Here is a 27568-nt window from a genome sequence, read left to right as displayed (position 1 = left end):
CAAAAACAAAAGCTCGACTGACCGAGATACAAACTGAAACGGGAAACACTATGGGATCCGCAGTAGTCCACAATGAACCGCATAATAGTACGCACGGAGCTCCGTATTAACAGTGGGGGGCCCCAGAGTGACACGGGCGAACGCTCCGTATTAAACATGTGTCATCCTCACACGTGGCTGCCCAGCGGGCACAGGTTCAAAACGCCGGGGGTAGGCGAGCGAAGCAAGCAGGGAGCGGACCCCCATTGTGGCTTAATAAGACATCTTACTTACGGTATACCTATAAAAAGTTTAAAAATATAAAAGATATTCTTAATATTCTTTAGTTATTCTTAAAGATTTTCTTAATATTTGTAATAAACATATCCTTGTAATCTGCGGTGGGTTGGCACCCTGCCCAGGATTGGTTCCTGCCTTGTGCCCTGTGTTGGCTGGGATTGGCTCCAGCAGACCCCCGTGACCCTGTGTTCGGATTTAGCGGGTTGGAAAATGGATGGATAGCCTTGTAATACCTGAAGGGCATTGATAGCAGGTGCAGAATATGTTCTGTGAAGGACTTCCATGTTTTGCAAAAGTTGGCTGAGTTCCAGTAAATAAGTCTGGCACAAAGAAAGCTCTAAAACATAAACATAGAAAAATGCTTTAAAAGCAGCATCAAACATATTTTATAATTCTATATTATTAATAATAATAAATAATTTATTATTTTATAATAAAATCATTTATACTGTATTACTGTAACCATCATAAAAATGAATGAAATTGTTTCTTTTTTTGGTAAAAAAAATATTTCTAATTTGATGGGTGCAGATAAAACTAGAAGCAAGCTATAACCTCTGAGTTTATTTTAAATAGGCAGGTTGGTCATATTGTTCAAATGTCCAAAGGCAAAATCATTGGTTGCAAGAAGGACTTGTCTAGCTGCATAGAAGTTTATTTAACCTTTTCTTTCTCTTTTTTAACCTGACACAAAGTTTATGTAGGCATTTTTTTAATCTTCTCAAATCAACTTTCCATCATTGATAGATAAATTAAAAGTCACATAAAATGTAACTAGAACTGGAACTCAGATTATCAAAGAGCAGTCACAACACACAAAGTCAGAGTTAACAGTCCAATGGGAAGAATATTGAATAATGAGAGAACTGTGGTCACATAGGAAGGTGCAGATTCAGTACAGAAGGAACACCAAGGTACAGCATGGTACTGAACTTTAACAGTGCCAGCTTACTTTAACTTGACAACTCTGAATGAAATTATGTGGGCTTAATAGATGGAAGTTAGATTAAATGTCAACATAGCCAAGTAAGGAGAGGCAAAGGGTTCACAGAATGCAGAAACCTGTCACTGATTCCAATGCTGTGCACAATGAGAAATTGTAAACCACATGTCAGTGGCATTCCTATGTCTAGCTCTGTCCCTGTCATTATTGCCAAATTTGTTGATTTATTACCTTTGGCGCACTTGTCCATGTCTTCAGAGGATTGCAACCAAGCTGCAACCTTGGCTTGGCTACTGCTAGAGGACACTGGGAAGGCACCTCCATTGTTTATAGATGTTTGTCTTGTGAGAATGGATCTCTGTGTTTATAAAAAGAAAACAAAACAAAAAGAACAATCATAAACAAAATTAACGTACAAAAATAAAATTAAGTGCAAGTATAGAAAGTCAGCTTATTTTAAATATTTAAACTAAGTATAATACATGCGATACTTTGGAGGATGCATATGGAGTTCAGCTTTTGATTGTGTATTGGTTTCCAAGCAGCACTTAATGCAAATTCAAGCCTTTGTTTCAAATCTTTCCTTAATTATAATTCTTTCAAAAATTTTACATTTACCTCAAATGATTCTTTTTATAAATAAAACTAATTTGTATATCTGTAGGTAAGGACAACAAGTTATTCTCATTTGAACTGGTACTTTCACTCTTTAAATGCTACGTAACAAGTTTTACAGAACAAGGAAAAAAGTCTATTATAACCCAAATTGGAACAAATCAAATATAATCCTATCCTGTACTCTATTAAAACAATTTGGAGCTATGAAATACTTAATCTATCTATCTATCTATCTAACCTATCTCTCTCTCTCTCATTCTTCCTAGGGCATGAAGCAGAAGCGGAAGCAGAAACAGAAGTGGACAATGGCCGATAGTGAGGTGAATCACGTTGCAATTGTAGTCGAGGAACTCCAGGCACTCGATGAACAGATTCAGAAACTTCTGTCCAGACGAAGATACCTCAGAGATCTGAAGGCTCGGCTGTTGGATAAACCGTCCTCGCCATCTGTTATCGGCGTAACATCAACCCCGCGTTGTGCTGCTCAAGTCAACTTCACCCCCGCGCCTCGTAGGAGCGACACCGATGATGACCTCGGTGTATTTCAGCTATGCAGGCGGGGGTTCAAGGCCAGAACACCTCCATCGGCACAGGCAAGCATCGTAACGCAGAATCGGTTTGACCCTCTAAGCGTCCCCAGTTCGCCTTCAGCTCCTGGTGATGTAATAGTGGTAGGTGATTCTATTGCTAGGAACCTCAATATCACTTGCCCTAATAGAAAATCTTTTGTTTCTTGTTTTCCCGGTGCTCGTGTCCGAGATGTGACGAGACGTGCGCCGGCGATCTACAAGAACAGGGCAGTTGGAGCAATTGTTTTACATGCTGGCGTAAACGACATAAGGCACCGACAGTCGGAGATCCTCAAGGCAGACTTCACTGCATTAATTAAAGACATAAAGGAGAGGACCCCATCGGCAAAGATATTCATCTCAGGTCCACTCCCTCTCGTCAGACGATCAAACGAGTACTACAGTCGTCTGCTTGGTTTAAAAAACTGGCTGCAGGGCTTCTGCAAGAATCAAGACATCGGGTTCATCAACAACTGGGACCTCTTTTGGGAAAGACCGCGTTTTTTCAAGCGAGATGGCCTGCATCCGAACAGCTTCGGCGCCAGGGTCCTCTCCGAAAACATATCCAAGGTAATTTGTTTGTCTTGACTATTTATCTCTGCTTTTAACCCCTTCCGAAATGCCACTCCTGTGCTTGGTCATGATAATTGTTTAATAAAATCTTCCATAAAAGTGCACAACATAAATACTGTAATAACCAATCTTAATGCACATAGAAAATCTAGGCAATATGGCATAAACACCAATAATTTAATTAAAGTTACTACTTTAGATGAACAATGTATTAAAACTGTAAAAACAGATCATAGATTAAACAAAAAATACACACAGAGCGGCGCTAATAAAAATAACTTAATTCCTGTTCCATATATCAATAACGCACATAGTATTCATCTCTGCTCCTCCGAAACATTGAATATGGCACTATTAAATATTAGAGATTTAACTAACAAGCAGGTTAAAATGTAAAAATATCAGTTTTGGTAAATTCAAGTCTTTTGAGTATCTCGCCATTGTTATTCAGGGAGATTCTCACGTTCTAGTATTATCCGTGTATAAACCTCCAAAATTCAACGCGTTTTTCTTTGAGGAATTCTCTGACTTGATGTCAATCTTAATTACGAACTATGACACACTCTTAATAGTCGGCGACTTTAATTTTCATATAGATAATCAATGTGACCAAAAAGTAAAAGAATTTATGAACCTCCTGGACTCTTGATTTGAGACAGCTCGTTAATCAGCCTACACATAAAGCAGGTCATACGTTAGACTTAGTAATTACTAAAGGACTAAAAGTTGTAAAGCAGGTCATTGATACAGGTCTATCAGACCATTTTCTTCTACTTTTTAATATAGAAATAATGACAGAAAACACTCATGAGAAGCATATTGTTAAAAAACGTTTCTTTGACTCATCAGCAACTTTAAAACTTACAAACATAATAGTGCCAACTATAATAGCGAGGAGAATGTAAATAGTAAGGTGGAAAGATTTAATACTAAAGTGAGGGCTGCTGTTGACTTAGTTGCACCTGAAAAGACAGTTAAAAAATCTTCTAGCATTGTTATACCATGGAAGACCCAAAGAGTGTCTGATTTAAAGAGAACATGCCGTAGAGCTGAGCGTAAATGGAGGAAAACTAAACTAACTATTGACTATGAAATATTAAAAGTTAAAATAACAGAATACAATAACACAGTCTGTCTTGAGAGGCGCTGCTATTTCTCTAAGATTATAAATAACAATGCTAGTAATCCCAGAGTCTTATTTTCGACGATTGATCATCTGTTAAACCCAGGTAAGTACTTCCAGTAAAACCTGTGAGGCTATTGCTGTATTTTTCAATCAAAAAATTAATGATATTAGAAATAACATAGTATATCTCCCCAACACTAAGGATCCTCCTAAACCCCAGTACTCCATAATAAACAAATTAAAGTCTTTCACTAGGATAGATTTACCTGATTTACATAAAATAATTTCTCAAATAAAACCCTCCACCTGTGCCCTTGACCCAATACCAACAAATTTTTTCAAAGAAGTATCGGGCGTGCTTATTGATAATGTTCTTGACATAGTAAATTCGTCATTAGATACAGGGGTCTTCCCAGACTGTCTTAAGACTGCGGTAGTTAAACCCCTACTTAAGAAAAATAATCTCGACCCCTCTGCTCTTGAAAATTTTAGACCCATCTCTAACCTGCCTTTCTTAAGTAAAATTCTAGAGAAGGCAGTCATTATACAGTTAAATGAGCACCTCAATAAACATGCTATTTTTGATAAATTTCAGTCAGGTTTTAGAACAAATCACAGCACAGAAACTGCACTCATTAAAGTAGTAAATGACTTGCGGGTAAATGCAGACAGAGGCCATTTATCTGTTCTCATCCTCTTAGATCTGAGTGCCGCATTTGACACCATTGATCATAATATTCTTAAGAATCGCCTTAGTCAATGGGTGGGCTTCTCTGGCAGTGTCTTAAATTGGTTTGAATCCTACCTGGCAGGGAGAAAATTCTTTGTTAGTTGTGGTAATTATAACTCAAAGACACATGATATTCTATATGGTGTTCCACAAGGCTCTATCCTGGGTCCGCTGCTCTTCTCAATCTACATGCTTCCATTAGGTCAGATTATCTCGGGACATAACGTGAGCTACCACAGCTATGCTGATGACACACAGCTGTATGTACCAATAGCACCTGATGACCCCAAATCTCTTGATTCGCTAACACAATGTCTAACCTGTATCTCAGAATGGATGAATAGTAACTTTCTCAAATTAAATAAAGAAAAAACCGAAATCTTAGTGATTGGCAATAATGGATACAATGAGGCTATTAGAAATAAACTGGATGCATTAGGATTAAAAGTCAAATCGGAGGTAAAAAGCTTAGGGGTAACCGTTGATTGTAATCTGAATTTTAAATCGCATATTAATCAGATCACCAGGACAACACTTTTTCACCTAAGAAACATAGCAAAAGTTAGACCTCTTATATCATCGAAAGATGCAGAGAAATTAGTTCATGTGTTTGTTTTCAGTCGGCTAGATTACTGTAATGCACTCCTCTCAGGACTAACCAAAAAAGACATCAATCGTTTGCAATTAGTGCAGAATGCAGCTGCTAGAATCCTTACCAGGAAAAGAAAATCCGAACACATTTCTCCAGTTTTGATGTCACTACACTGGTTACCTGTGTCATTCAGAATTGACTTTAAAATTCTGCTTATGGTTTATAAAGCTTTAAATAATCTCGCCCCGGCTTATATATCGGAATGTCTGACACCTTATATTCCAAATCGTAACCTCAGATCCTCAACTGAGTGTCTCCTTAGAATTCCAAGAGCAAAACTTAAAAGAAGTGGTGAGGCGGCCTTCTGCTGTTATGCACCTAAAATCTGGAATAGCCTGCCAGTAGGAATTCGCCAAGCTAATACAGTGGAACACTTTAAAAAACTATTGAAAACACATTATTTTAACATGGCCTTCTCATAACTTCACTGTAATTTAATCCTGATACTCTGTATATCCAATTCATTATAATAACTATTCATTCAAAATCTGTACTAACCCCTACTCTCTCTTCTGTTTCCTTTTCCGGTGTCCTGTTGGTGGTGGCGTGTGCCACCACCATCTACCCAAAGCACCATGATGATCCAACAATGATGGATGGATTAAAAGCCAGAAGTCTGTATGACCATCAGCATCAAGTGACTCTGTGAAAACCCGAACTACAAAGAGGACTATTTCATTTATGTTAGGTAGAATGCCCAGAGGGGACTGGGCGGTCTCGTGGCCTGGAACCCCTACAGAATTTATTTTTTTCTCCAGCCTTCTGGAGTTTTTTTTTTGTTTTTTCTGTCCACCCTGGCCATCGGACCTTACTCCTTTCTATGTTAACTAATGTTGTCTTATTTTAATTTCTTATTTGTCTTTTATTTTTCTTTTCTTCATTATGTAAAGCACTTTGAGCTACTTTTTGTATGAAAATGTGCTACATAAATAAATGTTGTTGTTAATTTACTGCAAAACAGAAAGCTACACAGGAAGCTATTTTTAAATCTGCATAGTGAAACCAGAAATGCTACAACTAGAACTTAAACAAATTGCTTGAAATACAGCAATATTTAAAGGAATATTCCACACAAAGCTGATATTTTTTTAAATGTTACTTAACGCATGTAGATGGTAGAGATGGCCAAAAAAATTGTAATCTCACGTTTTCAAGATAAATAAGAAACTTTCTAATAAAATGGATGTCTCTGATGACAAATGCTGGACCACAGAAATTCCATGAAAAGAATCTGAGATTACCAGTATTCCATAACCTATACATCAAGCCATCCAGTCATATACTGACAATGAGCAAACTACATGTATTTTACTTAACTATATTTAAGCTAAAACTATTATAAACAAAACAAAATAAACTAAACAAAAGAAGACCATTTATTCCGTTTCATGTATAAATCTTGTGTATACGCAAAAAGAGGGCGAAAACGTTGGGATTTAAAAAAAAAATAAAAACATGACTAGGGAGCAAGCATGCATTCACGGCAACTCTGACCCATGTGTACGCAACATTTCGAAGAAACTGGGAAACATATACTGTACACTTGATCATACAGCAAAATGCAGATAAACTAGCTAAATAATTCACATCACTGAGCCATTATTATGTGTTTTGACGTCACATACTATACCTCAAAAATTACGAATATGATGCATACAGTGTTTTAGTTCTCTTTTACCAGAGTGAATGCGAATTTAAAATAAGAATTTTTTTGGTTCTGCATACGTTTATTTCAGCTACTTGTTGTCACTTCTTAAGGAACTGGCTGATATGTCAACATTCTATTATGCCTGCTGTGCTGGAAGCCATTAACCAACTGGCAAGGCACTATATCCAGTATCCATATGGCGTGGGTGTACATACTGTACATAAAACAACACATGTTGTTGCCAAAATAAAAAGGCATTTTGCAGTTGCATCCCGTTCTCCCAACATAATCAGTGCAATTGACTGCACTCATATTGATATAAGAGCACACAGTGAGAACAAAGCCTCTTGTGATAACCATAAGTAATTACCTTCCATTAATGCACAAGTTATCTGTGATGCCATGATGTGGCTGGCAAACATCATGTCTCAGGGGCCTGGTTCAACCCATGATTCACTTATTTTTAGGCAAAGTAGCTTTGGGAGACATAATGGAACAGTATGTGGTGAATGGCTTGATGTTAATGAAACTGGATGAAACCTCAGTGGTTTATATTGTCTGTACTATTCATTGTAACAACAATCATGCCATTACATGCACCAGGTGTTAGAGGCTACCCGCTCAGATGCTGGTGCCTAACAACTTTCCTGGTCCCCCAGAGCACAGAGGAGAAGCACTATAATGTCATGTATGATTTTATGATCTAAGTTGTAGAATGCAGCCAGATACAGTACTCTTGAATGCAGGTGGTTGGGTCACGATTTGTCAGCAGGGAGTGCCTCTATTAGCCAGTGAAGTTCTGCAGCATCGTGACTGCATATATATGTGGTTGATTAGCATACTCTATATGTGGGAGTTTCAGGGCTGCATTCAAGATTTGTTCACATGCGCATATATACAAGGTGATTATGATTTACTGTATAAACACTAAATTGCATAGAAATGTGTGTATGTCAGGTTTTATAAATCAGATTTTTTTTGGCATACACATTTTTCTGTTTTTTTGGCATGTGCATATTTTCATGCTTGAATCCACAAAAAGGTTCATTAATGAGGCTCAAGGTAAAATTGTTTGCTTGAAGCAATTTCAACAAGCCCTCTCACAGAACTGGTTCTTAATATGGATGTGTGTGTATATTGTGTCTATTTGTAAAGAAATGTCTTCTAAGCAAAACCACATTAAAAATTATGTACAAACAAGTTTTTGTTTACAAAACTACAACCATACTTAAGAGAATTAACTGATAAAAAATGTGGTACTAAAAGTAGAGTACATTGACAAAAACAAATTGAGATCTCAGTGTTCAAATGGTAGTCATTAAGAAAAAAAACATTTTACTTAGTGATTTGTTATTATTAAAATAAACTATAAATACACATTTGCAGCAGTAAGCCAACTCATATGATATTATTACCTTTTGGTATGCTCAAAAAAGGATATCATATCATTCATTCATCCTACTTTAGGGTTTTGTTGGGTACAGAGCCTATTCCAGTAGCAATAAGAGCACAACAAGAACCCACTTTAGAAAATTCATTTCCACTCACTCAACCTGAGCCACTTAAAATTATAACATGGTATGTTTGAGATGTGAGATTTACATTAAAAAACCTGTGGAAAAAACCTGTATAGACAAAGGTAGGAAACACATTGCACACATAGTGACCATTTTAGCAGTAGTACTATTCCAAGTGACACCAGGCCTACTCCACCAAAAACGTTTACCCACCCATTCACTTTACATCTTTCATTGTGACAATGCCTATCCTGGCACAACTAGTATGAGGAGGCAGCCTGCCCTGAATGAGATACCAGTCCATAGCAGAATAAATTCAAGGACACACACTCACACTCACTAGTGTAGGATAAGATTTCAAGTTTCCACATAACCTAAAATACATCTGTTTAGGATTTAGGAGGAAATCTACATAGGTCACTATGCTATGTCCCCTTTTGTGACATTCACCTAGAGAAGGAAATGAGCACAATCATACAATTAATTTTATAGTTTAGTCATCCAGCAGAAATTGAAGCAGATAAAATGCCGTGGGATGTTTATTTTTTGAATATATCAGCCATAAGTCATGATTAACAATGACAAAAAATAGCTAAAGCAGGTAAGCTGTGGTTATGAAATTTACTGAACATTAGTATATGATAGGAACCTGAATTTTTGCCAAGTCTGGCTCAGTAACATTAATCAAACCCCATAACAAGGAATAAAATACAAAATAGTTATAAGAACATAATATCAAGAGATGAATTATACAAGATTATATGGCTAATTATAAACACTATAAAATCTAAATATATTCAAGAAATAATGTACATCATTGACTGGGTACAATGGTTTGTACAGGTTAGTAAACAGGAAAGTTAATCAAATAAGATTTTTCTGAAACTGCATAAAAGGATGAGCCAGAATGTTATAAATCGTGTGAAACTTGACTTCATTTTTGTTTGCACAAAACAATAAATGGCTCTTTTTAAAATAAATAATGTATGGTGTAATGGACTGACCAACTGAAAAGGACTTGCTAGGAGCAGAATGAACAACAGGATGGTACAGAATTGGGTAACAGGCAACCATTCAAACTGGCATGCAGCACAACTCTCTATACAGTGGGGAAAAAAAGTATTTAGTCAGCCACCAATTGTGCAAGTTCTCCCACTTAAAAAGATGACAGAGGCCTGTAAATTTCATCATAGGTATACCTCAACTATGAGAGACAAAATGAGAAAAAAAAATCCAGAAAATCACATTGTCTGAATTTTGAAGAATTTATTTGCAAATTATGGTGGAAAAAAAGTATTTGGTCAATAACAAAAGTTCATCTCAATACTTTTTTATATACCCTTTGTTGGCAATGACAGAGGTCAAATGTTTTGTGTAAGTCTTCACAAGGTTTTCACACACTGTTGCTGCTTTTTGGCCCATTCCTCCATGCAGATCTCCTCTAGAGCAGTGATGTTTTGGGGCTGTCGCTGGGCAACACGGACTTTCAACTCCCTCCAAAGATTTTCTATGGGGTTGAGATCTGGAGACTGGCTAGGCCATTCCAGGACCTTGAAATGCTTCTTACGAAGCCACTCCTTCGTTACCCGGGCGGTGTGTTTGGGATCATTGTCATGCTGAAAGACCCAGCCACGTTTCACCTTCAATGCCCTTGCTGATGGAAGGAGGTTTTCACTCAAAATCTGACGATACATGGCCCCATTCATTCTTTCCTTTACACGGATCAGTCGTCCTGGTCCCTTTGCAGAACAACAGCCCCAAAGCATGATGTTTCCACCCCCATGCTTTACAGTAGGTATGGTGTTCTTTGGATGCAACTCACGACGAGTAGAGTTTTTACCAAAAAAGGTCTATTTTGGTTTCATCTGACCATATGACATTCTCCCAATCCTCTTCTGGGTCATCCAAATGCTCTCTAGCAAACTTCAGACGGGCCTGCACATGTACTGGCCTAAGCAGGGGGACACGTCTGGCACTGCAGGATTTGAGTCCCTGGCGACGTAGTGTGTTACTGATGGTAGCCTTTGTTACTTTGGTCCCAGCTCTCTGCAGGTCATTCACTAGGTCCCCCTGTGTGGTTCTGGGATTTTTGCTCACCGTTCTTGTGATCATTTTGACCCCACGGGGTGAGATCTTGCGTGGAGCCCCAGATCGAGGGAGATTATCAGTGGTCTTGTATGTCTTCCATTTTCTAATAATTGCTCCCACAGTTGATTTCTTCACACCAAGCTGCTTACCTATTGCAGATTCAGTCTTCCCAGCCTGGTGCAGGTCTACAATTTTGTTTCTGGTGTCCTTTGACAGCTCTTTGGTCTTGGCCATAGTGGAGTTTGGAGTGTGACTGTTTGAGGTTGTGGACAGATGTCTTTTATATTGATAACGAGTTCAAACAGGTGCCATTAATACAGGTAACGAGTGGAGAACAGAGGAGCCTCTTACAGAAGAAGTTACAGGTCTGTGAGAGCCAGAAATCCTGCTTGTTTGTAGGTGACCAAATACTTTTTTTCCACCATAATTTGCAAATAAATTCTTTAAAAATCAGACAATGCGATTTTCTGTATTTTTTTTCTCATTTTGTCTCTCATAGTTGAGGTATACCTATGATGAAAATTATAGGCCTCTCTCATCTTTTTAAGTGGGAGAACTTGCACAATTGGTGGCTGACTAAATACTTTTTTGCCCCACTGTATATACCAGTGTGGTTTTGTACTACTGCATTAGGCACTTAATTTTCCATTGTCCTGTCCTGTACCACCTCTTTAAATGAGCACTGCTTGTCAGTTACTTCTGGAATCACACTGTCTGAGTGTTCCATATCTCATGCGAAAAAGACAACCATGAATACATTCTGAGCAGTTTAGAATTTCTTTCTAAACACTGCAGATAACAATCAAGTTATTTTTACTTGCTGCTGTGTTCGCCATACAACACACAACTGATATTTGCAAGGCAGCAAGTCTCCCAAGAACTACTACATTGAGGCCAATCATAATGAACAGAAAAACTGAACTAAAGTAAAACATCTGTGAGGAAAAACAACAATTGGTTTGTCTGACATATGTAAGAAAGCTAAAATGTGTAGCTCATGTTTCTCAGCCAGTCTACAGCCTCACATCTCTCATCATGGAACTCAGAACCTGCCAGTAATTCTGAAAAAACAAAATAACTATTAAACTAGGTAGTGACTGGAAATTTCTGAAAATTTTCAATGACAAAATTGTTCGCATTACGAAGAAATAAAACCACACATCTCTTTACATTTGTTACCTTTGTTATACAGTTTGTATATAAAATAAGCAATTGGTGGTCCACCTCTGTCACAGACAGAACAGAACCAGTAGATTGTGAATTTGAGTGGGTTAGGGCTGAACACCTCCCTCGGTAAATGGATTTCTGATTTCCTGACAAATAGGCTCTAGTCAGTTCGGATTGGCTGCAGTACTTCAAACATCATTATACTAGATAGATAGATAGATAGATAGATAGATAGATAGATAGATAGATAGATAGATAGATAGATAGATAGATAGATAGATAGATAGATAGATAGATAGATAGATAGATAGATAGATAGATAGATAGATAGATAGATAGATAGATAGATAGATAGATAGATAGATAGATAGATAGATAGATAGATACTTTATTAATCCCAAGGGGAAAGATGGTAAGACAGTGACTGCTGACTTAACACAAGAAAGTGCTGCAATAAAAAGAATCAACTATTCTAACCTGTACTCTGTTATTACAGTACACTGCATTTATCAAACCAACTACTGATGTCACTAAAGTAGGATTCTTTTCTTTTTCTTCATCTGCCCTTTTTGAAGTTGTAAGAGAAAGCAACAAATAAACTATCCAGTAATTTCTAGCAATTATTCCAGCCACTTTACAAGGGCTATCTAGTGTGGGTCAACAACAGCCAATTTGTATGTACTCTCATAAAACTCTACTCATTTATTTTTTTAAACTAAACCCACTTTACAATCTCTGTGATATAAACTGATTCTGTAAAACCATTCAGAATAAACAAGAGTCACAGAAGAACTGCAGCACAATGTCACAGTAAGAGCAGAAGAATGATGGAGCTATAGTATGTAGAGACTGCCAAAAGATTTGCGTCTGCAGTAAATACAGCCCTTTCAGATCACTGTATATGAGTAGGGTAACCAGATTCTCCCAGAAACAATTCAGACTGCAAACTTGTTTTTCATAAAATTTCCTGCTATAGTTATGTTAATACTCAAATGCACATCAGTACCTTGACGAATGCTAACAGTGCTCCAAAGAATCTAACGTTTTGTAATCTTTTCACTTTTGGATATTTGTTTTTCATGTTGGAAACTATTTGGTTCCTTTAATTACTTAACCTGAGATTTACTCATTTTCTCCCCTAGGCTGGACTCAGGAAAGACAAAAAACAATTCACACAACAATCTCTGAACAGTTTTGCAGTCTTTACCAATACCAAACAGGAAGAAAAAAGTCTGTGTATACCACCCATTCAAATAAAGAAAGAAATCAGGCTTTACGCTCACCTTATATCCATATTTCTCATGTGGCTCATCTATACACTCAAGTGCAAACAGTCTTTGTAATGTCTTTCTATTTCACCTATGTAAAACAATCTATGGCAATACCTGTGCCTTTATTTTTACGTATATATACTAATGGAAAGAAAGAAAAATTCATTGTAAAACTTACATTTTAGCCTTCAGTTCTGAAATAACAGTACACAAAAAAAGATTAATAGAAAAAAACAACACAACAACAAAAACAACAGGAAAACAATAATAACTGTAAACATTACCAACAGTTGCTTTGCAGTCCTTCAAAAGGGTCACATCTCAATATGTTGCTATCTGAGGCATCCCTAAGGTGCTCTATGGAGTTAAGGACAGGAAAGTAGGCCAAGGTAGCCCCTGCACACCAGTGCTCATTCCTCAGGACAGTTGTGATCAAACCAGCTCTGTATGACCTGGCATTGTTTCAGTGTATGATTAAGGAGTATGAAAAGAAGGCCTGTGGAAGGTCAACTTGTTCGCAGACCAGCATCATTCAGCCTGCCCCTCAACGTCTTGTCACTTGTGAGGACATGGTGTCTGGCAGCAACTTCAGCAACAGTAAAGGTAGAAGACCTTAAACAATCTCACAAACACACCAATCTGATGTTTTGGTCCTGCTCTGGTGTGGCCACTCAAAGGAAACCAGGTTTTGGTCATAAGTCCAAAAAGTTTGCTGAAACTTTGTTTGCAGTTGAGACACAGTGGAGTGGTTTAGTTCATAGTGTCCAGCAATGCTTGTACATGACATGCCTGCCTACAACATATCAATGGCCTTCTTCATAGCTTATGATGAACAGGAGATATTATGGAATGCACTTTAAACTGACTAGGTGTAGCTTCTATTTTGCTTTACCTTAAGCTTTGAATTAATGCTTGTTTAAAGATTACCTCATCAGGCACTGTTATACCTAGACCATGATGGATACAACTGCACATAATGAAATGTTGTGTGTTTGATAAGCAGCAGTGACTCCTTGCAAAATCTGCATTTCTGGTCTGAGGGTCTAAAATAAATTAAAAATATGTTGTGAAACTAGTTTTTTTCCAGAAAATTTTGCAACTAATTTCAATTAGTATTGTAATGAATTTATTTTGTATTGACAATTTACGTAAGGGGATCATGCAATGCAATTCAAACCTGTTGTTCCTGGTTAGGTTAGGACATCATCCTACAGTAAATACACACTGTTGCACTATATGTGCGTTTTTCCAAATATAAATATTAAAAGTTCTGTAAAATGTTTATAAATAGATATGGTCAGTCCTTCACCCCAACACCTTCCAAAGCATGTCAATTAAAGTAGCCCCTCCTCTTACTATTAGATTCACAGACTTCCTTGAATGCCTGAGATCAGATCCTACTAATTGAAGCAACCAGTGTATTGAAGCAACACACACATTTATCTTTCTGGTGTTACAATGCTTTAAATATAGTCAATTTCCATAACAAATGGTACCCTAATACTAGGCACAGTACCACTTTTTATACAGAGCAACTCCAAAAAAGCTAATCAAAAGTATGTTTTTTTTATAAATAGCACTTGCCTGACTTCTATACATAACCCTGCAATTTGCCATACCATGTTTTGTTGCAAAATCTAATTATAGGTGTACTGATAATCCCTTCTTGCTCCTTGTTAACACTGTCTTTGTCACTCACTAGCAAGGAGTTTTGTCAACACCTTTACATTATTCAGGATATCCCTATTATTCCTTGTTGGTCCTCATTACTCAATACTTCTTTAACAACAGTGGGCAAGTTAAAATTTATATAAACAAAGCATACTATATATTTAAGTAATATGCAGTTATTATTGCACACTCATGATTTCTCATGTTGTATGGACCTTATTCAAACTTATTTGCTCTTTTCTACTTTGATTTGAATTTATTAATTGTGACAGACGACCGGCTATGGACTCCGGTCGTCACCCCCAGGCCGCTAGGAGGAGCCCTCCGGACAGCATATTTGCGCCCCGAGTTTCAGCAGGGCCTCATGGACTTTGTGGTGTTTTGACACAGCCCTGCTGGATACCTTGGGGGCCGCCTGGAGTCGCTGTAGGGGGGCTATTGGGCTCTGGCATGCCCTATAACCTGGGAGTGCATCCCAGTCACGTGACTGGAAGAAGCGATGTGCTCCCGGGATGAAGAAAAGGACTTTGCCCTGACCCGGAAGGAAAATGGACTTGTGGGTTTGGCTTGGAGCCACTTCCGGGTCAGGGGCTATAAAAGGACTCTGGGAAGCCCAGAATACCGAGCTGAGCTGGGAGGAAGGTGGGCTAAGTGTCTGGGAGAGGAGGATTGTTATTATAGAGAGAGAATTGTGATTTATATGAGTGTGGTGAGGAGAGTGCTTGGTGCACTACTGTATAATAAAAATAATTATTATTATACTTTCACCTGGTCTCAAGAGTGGTACCTGAGGGTTCGAGAGGTGGACACGAGCCATCGACTGCTACATAATGTACCACATGAGTTGAAAATGTTACAATTTGCACTCCTGATTTTTCTTCCTATAACAGTATGTGACTACTAGTATCACTGTTCATTCTTAAAGCAATAAATCACTAGTGCAAAGCATATGAATTTAAAATGACATTAAGAAAATACCACTAACCATCAGATCCCATTGTTGACTTTAACCTAACTCTAGAGACTAAATGAGCAACAATGAAAAAAAGTAAGACACACCAGTCTATTACATGAGTATATCCACTCATTTATTGGTGTCATATACCTGTTTAATTCTAAAGATGGTACTGGGCAGCCGTGATATACAAGAGAAAGTTGTATTTGTGCTGTATAATTCTATTATTGGCTGCATTTTACTATAAAGCAAAATATTTAAAATTCAATCTTCAAAAAGATATTCAGTTTTCATTCATTTTCTCACATCTTATATTAAGAACATTGTTTAATGTGTTAAAAAATCTGTGCCTTCAGAAAAACATTAGGAAAATATTAAAAACTGTAAGAATATATACAGCAATATAACTGAATAATTAAGATATCATACAATTTAATATAATGATAAAAAGAAATGACAAAATCTAAATAACTCTGCAAGAGAGGAAACATTACCATTATCACAATGGGTCAATTCAAAGCAGAAAAAAATTATCTGGAGCACCTTAGACAGCCTCATTATTTTGTTTTTCATTGTTGAAAAAATATAATTCTATAATTACCTTTCTCATTGAGGAGGACTCTGAGGGATTAGGAGAAGGTGCTGGTGGAAAGTGCGGAGAAAAATGATTGCTCTTGTCAACAGGAAACATTGAAATTTCATTCTGACGGTAGAGTCTGTGGTGCCGCAGTTTCGAAACCCATTCATCGAAGAGCTCCTGGGATTTTACCTAAATATAGCCAACAGTGGCAAAGGTAAATTGGTACTGCAAATGCTGGTACTGCTACATGTCACTGGACAATTTCTCCTTATTTAAAAAAATTATTGTTAATCTGAAAGTAGTATAGATGGATTTTTTAACAAATCAAAAACATGCAATGCATGACCAGTTTTCTTAAATGACTATTTCTGTTTTTTTTCTAGTTATGTCTAATTTAATTTAACTACTCTTAATTAAAATTATTTATATTATAATAGCAGTATGGCTTCAAGGAAACTGCAGACACAGTACTAAATGAAATGCCTCTAATAAGTGAAATGGAATGGAAAAAAGACAAAGAGTAAAGGAATAAACACTCCTGGCCTTAATTTGGCTAGACATTAGTGTGTTCCTACAAGCTACAGGAACTAAATTCTTTGACAATCTCCTTCTGGCATGTTATACAATAGACGTCTCCTTTTGAACACCACTTACCTTCAGGTGGTATAAATGGTCTTCTGTATCTAGATCTATGCATTTTGCTTTCTTCTTTACAGCCATTACAGATAAACCAACATCAATGCAGCCATGTAACTTGCCCTTTTCAATCTAAAAGAAGAAATACTGCTAATCAAAACAAATCTTCATTACTTCCAGAAAGATGTAAGAAGTGTGTACCAAATGTACATTTTTCCTCATTTTACACTATCTGATTTAATTAGAGAAGTAAAATGCCAATAATTTTTGTGTTGTGTGAAATATGTCATTACAAATTGGCAATGAAATCATTCCTGTTAAATTTAGCAATGCTTTTAAGTCAAAAATTCTGTGGAAAGGTTAATATACAGTCATATGAAAAAGTTTGGGAACCCCTCTTAGCCTGCATAATAATTTACTCTACTTTCAACAAAAAAGATAACAGTGGTATGTCTTTCATTTCCTAGGAACATCTGAGTACTGGGGTGTTTTTCGAACAAAGATTTTTAGTGAAGCAGTATTTAGTTGTATGAAATTAAATCAAATGTGAAAAACTGGTTGTGCAAAACTTTGGGTACCCTTATAATTGTCCTGATTTGAATGCATGTAACTGCTCAATACTGATTACTTGCAACACCAAATTGGTTGGATTAGTTCGTTATCCTTGAACTTCATAGACACGTGTGTCCAATCATGACAAAAGGTATTTAAGGTGGTCAATTGCAAGTTGTGCTTCCCTTTGACTCTCCTTTGAAGAGTGACAGCATGGGATCCTCAAAGCAACTCTCAAAAGATCTGAAAACAAAGATTGTTCAGTATCATGGTTTAAGGGAAGGCTACAAGAAGCTATCTGAGAGGTTTAAACTGTCAGTTTCAACTGTAAGGAATGTAATCAGGAAATGGAAGGCCACAGGCTCAGTTGTTGTTATACCCTGGTCTGGCAGGCCAAGAAAAATACAGGAGCAGCATATGCGCAGGATTGTGAGAATGGTTACAGACAACCCACAGATCACCTCCAAAGACCTGCAAGAACATCTTGCTGCAAATGGTGTATCTGTACAACGTTCTACAATTCAGCGCAATTTGCACAAAGAACATCTATATGGCAGGGTGATGAGAAAGAAGCCCTTTCTGCACTCACGCCACAAGCAGAGTTGCTTGTTGTATGCAAATGCTCATTTAGACAAGCAAGATTCATTTTGCAACAAAGTGCTTTGGACTGAAGAGAAAAAATTGACTTATGTGGTCATAACAAAAAGCACTTTGCATGGCGGAAGAAGAACACCGCATTCCAAGAAAAACACCTGCTACCTACTGTCAAATTTGGTGGAGGTTCCATCATGCTATGGGGCTGTGTGGCTAGTTCAGGGACTGGGGCCCTTGTTAAAGTCGAGGGTTGAATGAGTTCAACCCAATATAAACAAACTCTTCAGGATAATGTTCAAGCATCAGTCAGGGAGAAGTACATTGTTCTGGAATAGCCGTCACAGTTCCCTGACTTGAATATCATCGAAAATCTATGGGATGATTTGAAGCAGGCTGTCCATGCTCAGCAGACATCAAATTTAACTGAACTGGATTTTGTATGGAAGAATGGTCAAAAATACCTCCATCCAGAATCCAGACACTCATCAAAGGCTATAGGAGGTGTCTAGAGGCTATTATATTTACAAAAGGAGGCTCAACTAAGTATTGATGTAATATCTCTGTTGGGGTGCCCAAATTTATGCACCTGTCTAATTTTGTTATGATGCATATTGCATATTTTCTGTTAATTCAATAAACTTAATGTTACTGCTGAAATACTACTGTTTCCATAAGGCATGTGATATATTTAAAGGAAGTTGCTACTTTGAAAGCTCAGCCAATAATAAACAAAAATCCAAAGAATTAAGAGGGGTTCTCAAACTTTTCTATATGACTGCATGTATATATATATACATATATATATATATATTCACGGCATTCGAACTCTGTGTCACAATGGTAACCACCCATACAATCAGATTGTGACACAGACTTCGAATGCCGTGAATGTAATTACCCCGATCTACATGCTGTCAAATAAGCGAACCACACGCCGTGGCGCAACGTTAGGGGCATCGCCTCTGACGCTGACGTCCGAGGTTCGATTCCCGAGAGGGAGTGCAGTGGAGTGTGTACACCTGATGAGCCCAGAATGAGGGCGAAACACGTGTCGTGTACTCTTTGCATTTATTTGACAGTAAACTATTTCAACCATATATATATATATATATATATATATATATATATATATATATATATATATATATATATATATATATATATATATATATATATACACAGTATATATATATATAGTATATTTTAATGTCTAACACATTTTTCTTTGATACTTATATTAGGGATAGTTAATCCCAAGATAAACAAAAGTAGGTAAAAAGCAAGACACACATTAGTTCTAGCAACTGAGTATTAGGGGAAATTAAGTGAGCTTTGATACTTAAGTAACATGTTCAGTGTAGGTAGTATCTGTAGGAAATTGGGTGATGACTGAGATAAAGTAGATGACATCAACAAAGGCTCAATAATACTTGGATGAAAGAAGTGGCAGACACTAAGAAAACAAGTCTTACAAAGCTAATAAATCACTAAATGTGGTACAAAATGCCATCAGTGCTAAACTTAAATAATGGCTGTTAAAGTCGTTGTTACTGAATGTTTTAATGTTCCAGATAAAATATATCAGGAGAAATGTATTTATTTATGACTTTCTTTAAACCAAAAAGTATGTTTCTCACTGTACAATAACTATATATACAATATGCCCAATACAATAGAATGTGTAAAAAAATAAAATTAATTACATGAACAAACCTTAGTTGCCACCTAATCAGTCCATCCAAAAAAATAAATAAACACTTAACATGGTCAAGCGTTATATGCAGTTAAGTTCAAAATATACCAATTTGTTAAGCTATACTATATTTTCTTCTGTAATGGCCTTTTATAAAGGACAAATAAGCATTTTGGGTAACAAACAGAAAATTGCCTATACCGTATTATTCATTGTATGAAAATGTAACTAGTTTGGCTATACAAGACATATATCAACCTGGCTTCATTGAATTAAAAACAATAAATGTACCTCCAATTTACAATTTAAGTACTTTATTTGATATACTAAAAAACTGTAGTGTAACTGACATAACATTAAAAGCTAACAAAAATATATATATTAAATAGGATGAATACAAACTGTACATACATTGGGTGGTACAATGGTAAACTAGTAGCACTGCTGCCTCACAGAAAGGTGACTGGGCTTCAAGTCCCAGATTCTCCTTGCATGGGTTTTGCATGTTCTTCCCATGCTTGGATGGGTTTTCTCCATGTGCCCTGGTTCTCTCCCACAGTCCAAAGACATGCAGGTTAGGTGTATTGGTGATGCACATGAATGTGTGTGTATGTTTTCATTGTAATGGGATGAGGCCTGGTCCAGGGATTGTTCTTGCTTTGCGCCCAATGCTTACTAGAGTAAGTGCCAGCTTTCTCACAACTTTGCTCTGGATAGGACGGATTAGAAAATGCTTGGATGGGATTCATACATACTATATATACTGTAGATAGACAAATAAATAGATAGTTGGTTCTTTATTTGTCACAAAAGGAAAATGTAGCTTTTTACAGAAGCTCAATAAATATATCCCGTAAATGCCAAAAGTGACTCTACTCCGTTGGGCCCGTGAGCAAGGCCCTTAACCTGCAATTGCTCCGTCCTAGGTATGACGTTAATCTGCATCCAGCCCTGCATGTAGGCCCTCCAATCTGAGGGTTGGTGGCAGAACTGGCACTCCAGCCGCCATAAAAGACGTCACACTGGTTCCATTCCATCTGAACTAGTGTGTTGCCGAGATGTCACCCGTTACATGGCTACACTCGGGTCCTAACCTGGGGTCCTGAGTTGGTTTGTCATGTGGTGGGTGCGGCAATGCGCTGTATCAGCGCGTACTCCTAACCTCTCTCTCTCTCAAGAAATATTATAACAAACAACCACACTCAAATAGACACAAGAATTTAAAAAAAAAACCTTCAAACATGGCTAAATGATAAGAAAGCATGTTACTGTGGGATAATAGGTATAAAATAGCCCCTGTAGCCTTTATTGACACCTTTCTGTTGAATAATCTGTTGGATAAAAGTATTCAATAATAGTGTATTATATTTACAGTATAAAGGAAATGGAGAGTTTTTCCTTTTTTACTTATAATGTATTTTTTGCAAAGCTGTAGTGTAAAGGAATCCTCCATCCATCCATTTTTGAAACATACAGTATTTATTAATTTCTAGTAATGGGAATGTGGAGACTATACTGAAAACATTTGTAGTAAGCATTCTTGGACACCTGCGGTGGGCTGGCGCCCTACCCGGGGTTTGTTTCCTGCATTGCGCCCTGTGTTGGCTGGGATTGGCTCCAGCAGACGCCCGTGACTCTGTAGTTAGGATATAGTGGGTTGGATAATGAATGGATGGATGGATGGATGGATTCTTGGACACAGACAGCACTAGTTTTTTAAAGTGAAACTTATGCTCATACCCATGTCATATACAACACGCCAGTTTAAAATCACTATATTATTGGGATGTGGGAGGAAAACCAGAGCACCTGTTGGAAAATCCACAAACAGGCAGCAAAAATAGTGGCTGCATTAGAACTGAAGCCAGAAGTTTCAAGGTTGCAGGACTATAATGTTTTTTTTGTTCTTTATTTGGCCTTATACAATTTCTTCTATTACAAATTTGTTAGTTTTTGTATACCTCTTGGGGTAAGAGCACAGGGTCAGCCATTGTACAGCGCTCCTGGAGCACTTGTAGGTTAAGGGCCTTGCTCTAGGACAGGGGTGTCGAACTCCAGTCCTGGAGGGCCACAATGACTGCAGGTTTTCATTCTAACCACCTTCTTAATTAGTGACCTGTTTTTGATGATAATTAACTTCTTTTGCCTTAGATTTAATTAACTCGACTCAGACCCCTTAGTTCTATTTCCTTAATTAGCATCCATCCATCCATCCATCCATCCATTGTCTCCCGCTTATCCGAGGTCGGGTCGCGGGGGCAGCAGCTTGAGCAGAGATGCCCAGACTTCCCTCTCCCCGGCCACTTCTTCTAGCTCTTCCGGGAGAATCCCAAGGCGTTCCCAGGCCAGTCGAGAGACATAGTCCCTCCAGCGTGTCCTGGGTCTTCCCCGGGGCCTCCTCCCGGTTGGACGTGCCCGGAACACCTCACCAGGGAGGCGTCCAGGAGGCATCCTGATCAGATGCCCGAGCCACCTCATCTGACTCCTCTCGATGCGGAGGAGCAGCGGCTCTACTCTGAGCCCCTCCTGGATGACTGAGCTTCTCACCCTATCTTTAAGGGAAAGCCCAGACACCCTGCGGAGGAAACTCATTTCAGCCGCTTGTATTCGCGATCTCGTTCTTTCGGTCACTACCCATAGCTCATGACCATAGGTGAGGGTAGGAACATAGATCGACTGGTAAATTGAGAGCTTCGCCTTGCGGCTCAGCTCCTTTTTCACCACGACAGACCGATGCAATGCCCGCATTACTGCGGATGCCGCACCGATCCGCCTGTCGATCTCACGCTCCATTCTTCCCTCACTCGTGAACAAGACCCCGAGATACTTGAACTCCTCCACTTGGGGCAGGATCTTGCTACCAACCCTGAGAGGGCACTCCACCCTTTTCCGGCTGAGGACCATGGTCTCGGATTTGGAGGTGCTGATTCTCATCCCAGCCGCTTCACACTCGGCTGCGAACCGATCCAGAGAGAGCTGAAGATCACGGCCTGATGAAGCAAACAGGACAACATCATCTGCAAAAAGCAGTGACCCAATCCTGAGCCCACCAAACCGGACCCCCTCAACACCCTGGCTGCGCCTAGAAATTCTGTCCATAAAAGTTATGAACAGAATCGGTGACAAAGGGCAGCCCTGGCAGAGTCCAACTCTCACTGGAAACGGGTTCAACTTACTGCCGGCAATGCGGACCAAGCTCTGGCACCGATCGTACAGGGACTGAACAGCCCTTATCAGGGGGGCCGGTACCCCATACTCTCGGAGTACCCCCCACAGGATTCCCCGAGGGACACGGTCGAATGCCTTTTCTAAGTCCTCAAAACACATGTAGACTGGTTGGGCAAACTCCCATGCACCCTCCAGGACCCTGCTAAGGGTATAGAGCTGGTCCACTGTTCCGCGACCAGGACGAAAACCACACTGTTCCTCCTGAATCCGAGGCTCGACTATCCGATGGACTCTCCTCTCCAGGACCCCTGAATAGACTTTTCCAGGGAGGCTGAGGAGTGTGATCCCTCTGTAGTTGGAACACACCCTCCGATCCCCCTTCTTAAAGAGGGGGACCACCACCCCCGGTCTGCCAATCCAGAGGCACTGTCCCTGATGTCCATGCGATGTTGCAGAGGCGTGTCAGCCAAGACAGTCCTACAACATCCAGAGCCTTGAGGAACTCCGGGCGTATCTCATCCACCCCCGGGGCCCTGCCACCAAGGAGTTTTTTGACCACCTCGGTGACCTCAGTCCCAGAGATGGGGGAGCCCACCTCTGAGTCCCCAGGCTCTGCTTCCTCATTGGAAGGCATGTTAATGGGATTGAGGAGGTCTTCGAAGTATTCCCCCCACCGACCCACAACATCCCGAGTCGAGGTCAGCAGCGCACCATCCCCACCATATACAGTGTTGACACTGCACTGCTTCCCCTTCCTGAGACGCCGGATGGTGGACCAGAATCTCCTCGAAGCCGTCCGAAAGTCATTCTCCATGGCCTCCCCAAACTCCTCCCACGCCCGAGTTTTTGCCTCAGCAACCACCAAAGCCGCATTCCGCTTGGCCTGCCGGTACCTATCAGCTGCCTCCGGGGTCCCACAGGACAAAAGGGTCCTGTAGGACTCCTTCTTCAGCTTGACGGCATCCTTCACCGCCGGTGTCCACCAGCGGGTTCGGGGATTGCCGACACGACAGGCACCGACCTCCTTACGGCCACAGCTCCGGTCAGCTGCCTCAACAATAGAGGCACGGAACATGGCCCATTCGGACTCAATGTCCCCCACCTCCCTCGGGATGTGGTCGAAGTTCTGCCGGAGGTGGGAGTTGAAGCTACTTCTGACAGGGGGCTCTGCCAGACGTTCCCAGCAGACCCTCACAACACGTTTGGGCCTACCACGCCTGACCGGCATCCTCCCCCACCATCGAAGCCAACTCACCACCAGGTGGTGATCAGTTGACAGCTCCGCCCCTCTCTTCACCCGAGTGTCCAAGACATGTGGCCACAAGTCCGACGACACGACCACAAAGTCGATCATCGAACTGAGGCCTAGGGTGTCCTGGTGCCAAGTGCACATATGAACACCCCTATGCTTGAACATGGTGTTCGTTATGGACAATCCGTGACGAGCACAGAAGTCCAATAACAAAACACCGCTCGGGTTCATATCAGGGGGGCCATTCCTCCCAATCACGCCCTTCCAGGTCTCACTGTCATTGCCCACGTGAGCATTGAAGTCTCCCAGCAGAACGAGGGAGTCCCCAGAAGGTATGCCCTCTAGCACCCCCTCCAGGGACTCCAAAAAGGGTGGGTACTCCGAACTGCTGTTCGGTGCATACGCACAAACAACAGTTAGGACCCGTCCCCCCACCCGAAGGCGAAGGGAGGCTACCCTCTCGTCCACCGGGGTAAACCCCAATGTACAGGCTCCAAGTTGGGGGGCAATAAGTATACCCACACCTGCTCGGCGCCTCTCACCGGGGGCAACTCCAGAGTGGTACAGAGTCCAGCCCCTCTCAAGGAGATTGGTTCCAGAGTCCAAGCTGTGCGTCGAGGTGAGTCCGACTATATCTAGCCGGAACCTCTCAACTTCGCGCACTAGCTCAGGCTCCTTCCCCTTCAGAGAGGTGACATTCCACGTCCCAAGAGCCAGTTTCTGTAGCCGAGGATCGGACCGCCAAGGTCCCCGCCTTCGGCCACCACCCAACTCACACTGCACCCGACCTCCTTGGCCCCTCCCATTGGTGGTGAGCCCATGGGAAGGGGGACCCACGTTGCCTCTTCGGGCTGTGCCCGGCCGAGCCCCATGGGTGCAGGCCCGGCCACCAGGCGCTCGCCATCGAGCCCCACCTCCAGGCCTGGCTCCAGAGTGGGGCCCCGGTGACCCGCGTCCGGGCAAGGGAAAACGCCGTCCAAAATTGTTTTTCTTCATAGGAGGTTTGTTTAACCGCTCTTTGTCTCATCCCTCACCTAGGACCAGTTTGCCTTGGGTGGCCCTACCAGGGGCATAAAGCCCCGGACAACAGAGCTCCTAGGATCATTGGGACACGCAAACCCCTCCACCACGATAAGGTGACGGTTAAAGGAGGGGTCCTTAATTAATTTAGCAGCCAAACAATAATGAAACACAAAATGAGCTGCCATGTGACCAGCTAACCACATTATCTGAATTTAAAGAAAGGTGAGAGTCTCAGTAAGGTTGATCTCTTAGGTCAATAATCAGAAACAGAAAATCAACACTTTGGGAAATGTCTGCTGTAGCAGAATGAGAGCAGCAGCAAGCTATGGAATTAAGTAACGGGTTTAATTAACAGCAAGAACTGGCTTCTCATTAAGAAACTGGTTGGAGTTTGATGTTTCAGTTTGGCTGGTCATCTGTTGGCTCATTTCACATCTCATTTCTGTTTGGCTGCCATTTAATGAAGAAACGAATTAAAAGGAAGGGAAAAAGAGTCAATTAGCAGTGAAAACGGGTCACTGATTAGGAAAAGGGTTAGAATGAAAACCTGCAGCCACTGCAGCCCTCCAGGCCTGGAGTTCGACACCTGTGCTCTAGGGCCCAGCAGAGTAGGATCTCTTTTTGGAAGTAACAGGGATTTGAACCAGCAACCTTCCAGATACCAGCGCAGATCCTTAGCCTCAGAGCCACAAATTCAGGTCCATTTTTTTTATATAGCACAATTAATACTGACAAGCACACTACACATGTTTAAAAATATATTATAGTTAAAATAAAGCACAAAGTAACATTTAAGAAAGCATCATGCAATATGTGCATGCAAAAAGTGTTACATAGCCATATATTTTGTAGACATTAAATTAAATGAAGGCTGCAGAAGTAGATAATAGAAGTAAAGCAAAATATACAGTATTTATATCAGGACAGCTGGAAAATGACCCAAAAGGTAAAGTGATCTGTTAAGTGCCTCAAGTCATAAAGCTGCAGATTCAAATCCCAGTGCTATCACTGTGCCACTTAATGACCTTAAACATGTTAGGTTTACCACACTGCCTCTGACAAACAGTAAACTTTTTTCAAATACACTTAAGTGGTAACTGATGCATTTTCATATAATAACATGTTAAAATGTCTATGAAAGTAAAGGTAAATTATAATGATTCATAAACAAGTTAGAAAAAAGTTATGAAGAAATCAAAATATTTTCTACTGGAGTTCTCATTTACATTTTATAATATACTAGGTGTGTTACTCGGCTTCACCTGTGAAATTTCATTAGACAATGCGCCTTAGTTCATCAGTTAACTGGATGTATCAGAAGTGCTATATAACTAAGTGCTTTTACTGTCTATATACAATATTTGCATTTTTTGCAATATTTTTGCCAGGCAGTGTGGTGAGGTGGGTAAGGCTTTGGACCTAGGATGTCAAATCCTGAGGTTGTAGTTTAAAATCCATCTGCTGATCATGAGCAAATCATTTCATCTGCTTGTGCTCCTTTTAGTAACACAAAAGAAATGTAACCAATTGTATCTCAAATACAGTAAATTGCCAAATATAAACGCACCAGCCAAATAAGTGATAATGCTATTTGGTCACGGGAGCTGGTTAATCTTGAACATTATATATATATATATATATATATATATATATATATATATATACATATATATATATATATATATATATATATATATACAATTGTCCATGAGTGCAACATTCCTCCATTAGATCAATTTTTGCTTTTCCTAGTGACTTGGCTTTTGTGGAAGGTCATTAAAAAATACAATTATACATGGAAATATATTATTTTGAATTGAAATGGATAGTCAATGCAATAATGTGTGATTTAAGTATACTTTACAATGTTTATGATTTTAATTTGTTTGCATCATACACTCAAGTATTTCTTTTTGTGCTTCTTGTCAGTTGTATGTTCAAGCTTGCATTTATTTATTTGTTGATTGCCATAGGCAGGCAATAAACTGCTAATACTGAACTGCATTTTACTGTAACTTATTAAAAATAGCAATGATGTATACAAGCTGCACATTTAAGCTGCCCATGGAAAGAACTGAATGTTTTTACTTTTGGGGTTGTTTCTCTAGAGAGTGAAGGGGATAAAAATAACTGGAAGTAGCATGACCAGTACTATGGTTTGCAGGCTTCCTAAACAACGATTGGGAGTCCCCCATTAAAGCCTGCAGATATGAATCTATATTGTCACATTTGGACTTCTGAGTTCCACAAAAAGGCAGGCAAT

General features: G+C 39.6%; 1 protein-coding gene across 1 annotated transcript in view; it reads right to left on the bottom strand.

Moving 5' to 3' along the window:
- LOC114664229 (oxysterol-binding protein-related protein 3-like) overlaps positions 1-27568 on the bottom strand; it is a 211556-nt gene that overhangs the window by 72977 nt on the left and 111011 nt on the right. Inside the window, 4 exon segments of the mRNA XM_028818268.2 lie at positions 513-616; positions 1454-1580; positions 16409-16576; positions 17042-17155. Coding sequence (XP_028674101.1) covers positions 513-616; positions 1454-1580; positions 16409-16576; positions 17042-17155 — 513 coding nt within the window.

This window comes from Erpetoichthys calabaricus, chromosome 13, assembly GCF_900747795.2.
Source record: "Erpetoichthys calabaricus chromosome 13, fErpCal1.3, whole genome shotgun sequence".
Lineage (NCBI taxonomy): Eukaryota > Metazoa > Chordata > Cladistia > Polypteriformes > Polypteridae > Erpetoichthys > Erpetoichthys calabaricus.
Note: the sequence above shows the minus strand (reverse complement) of the source record. Positions and strands in the feature narration are given on the sequence as shown.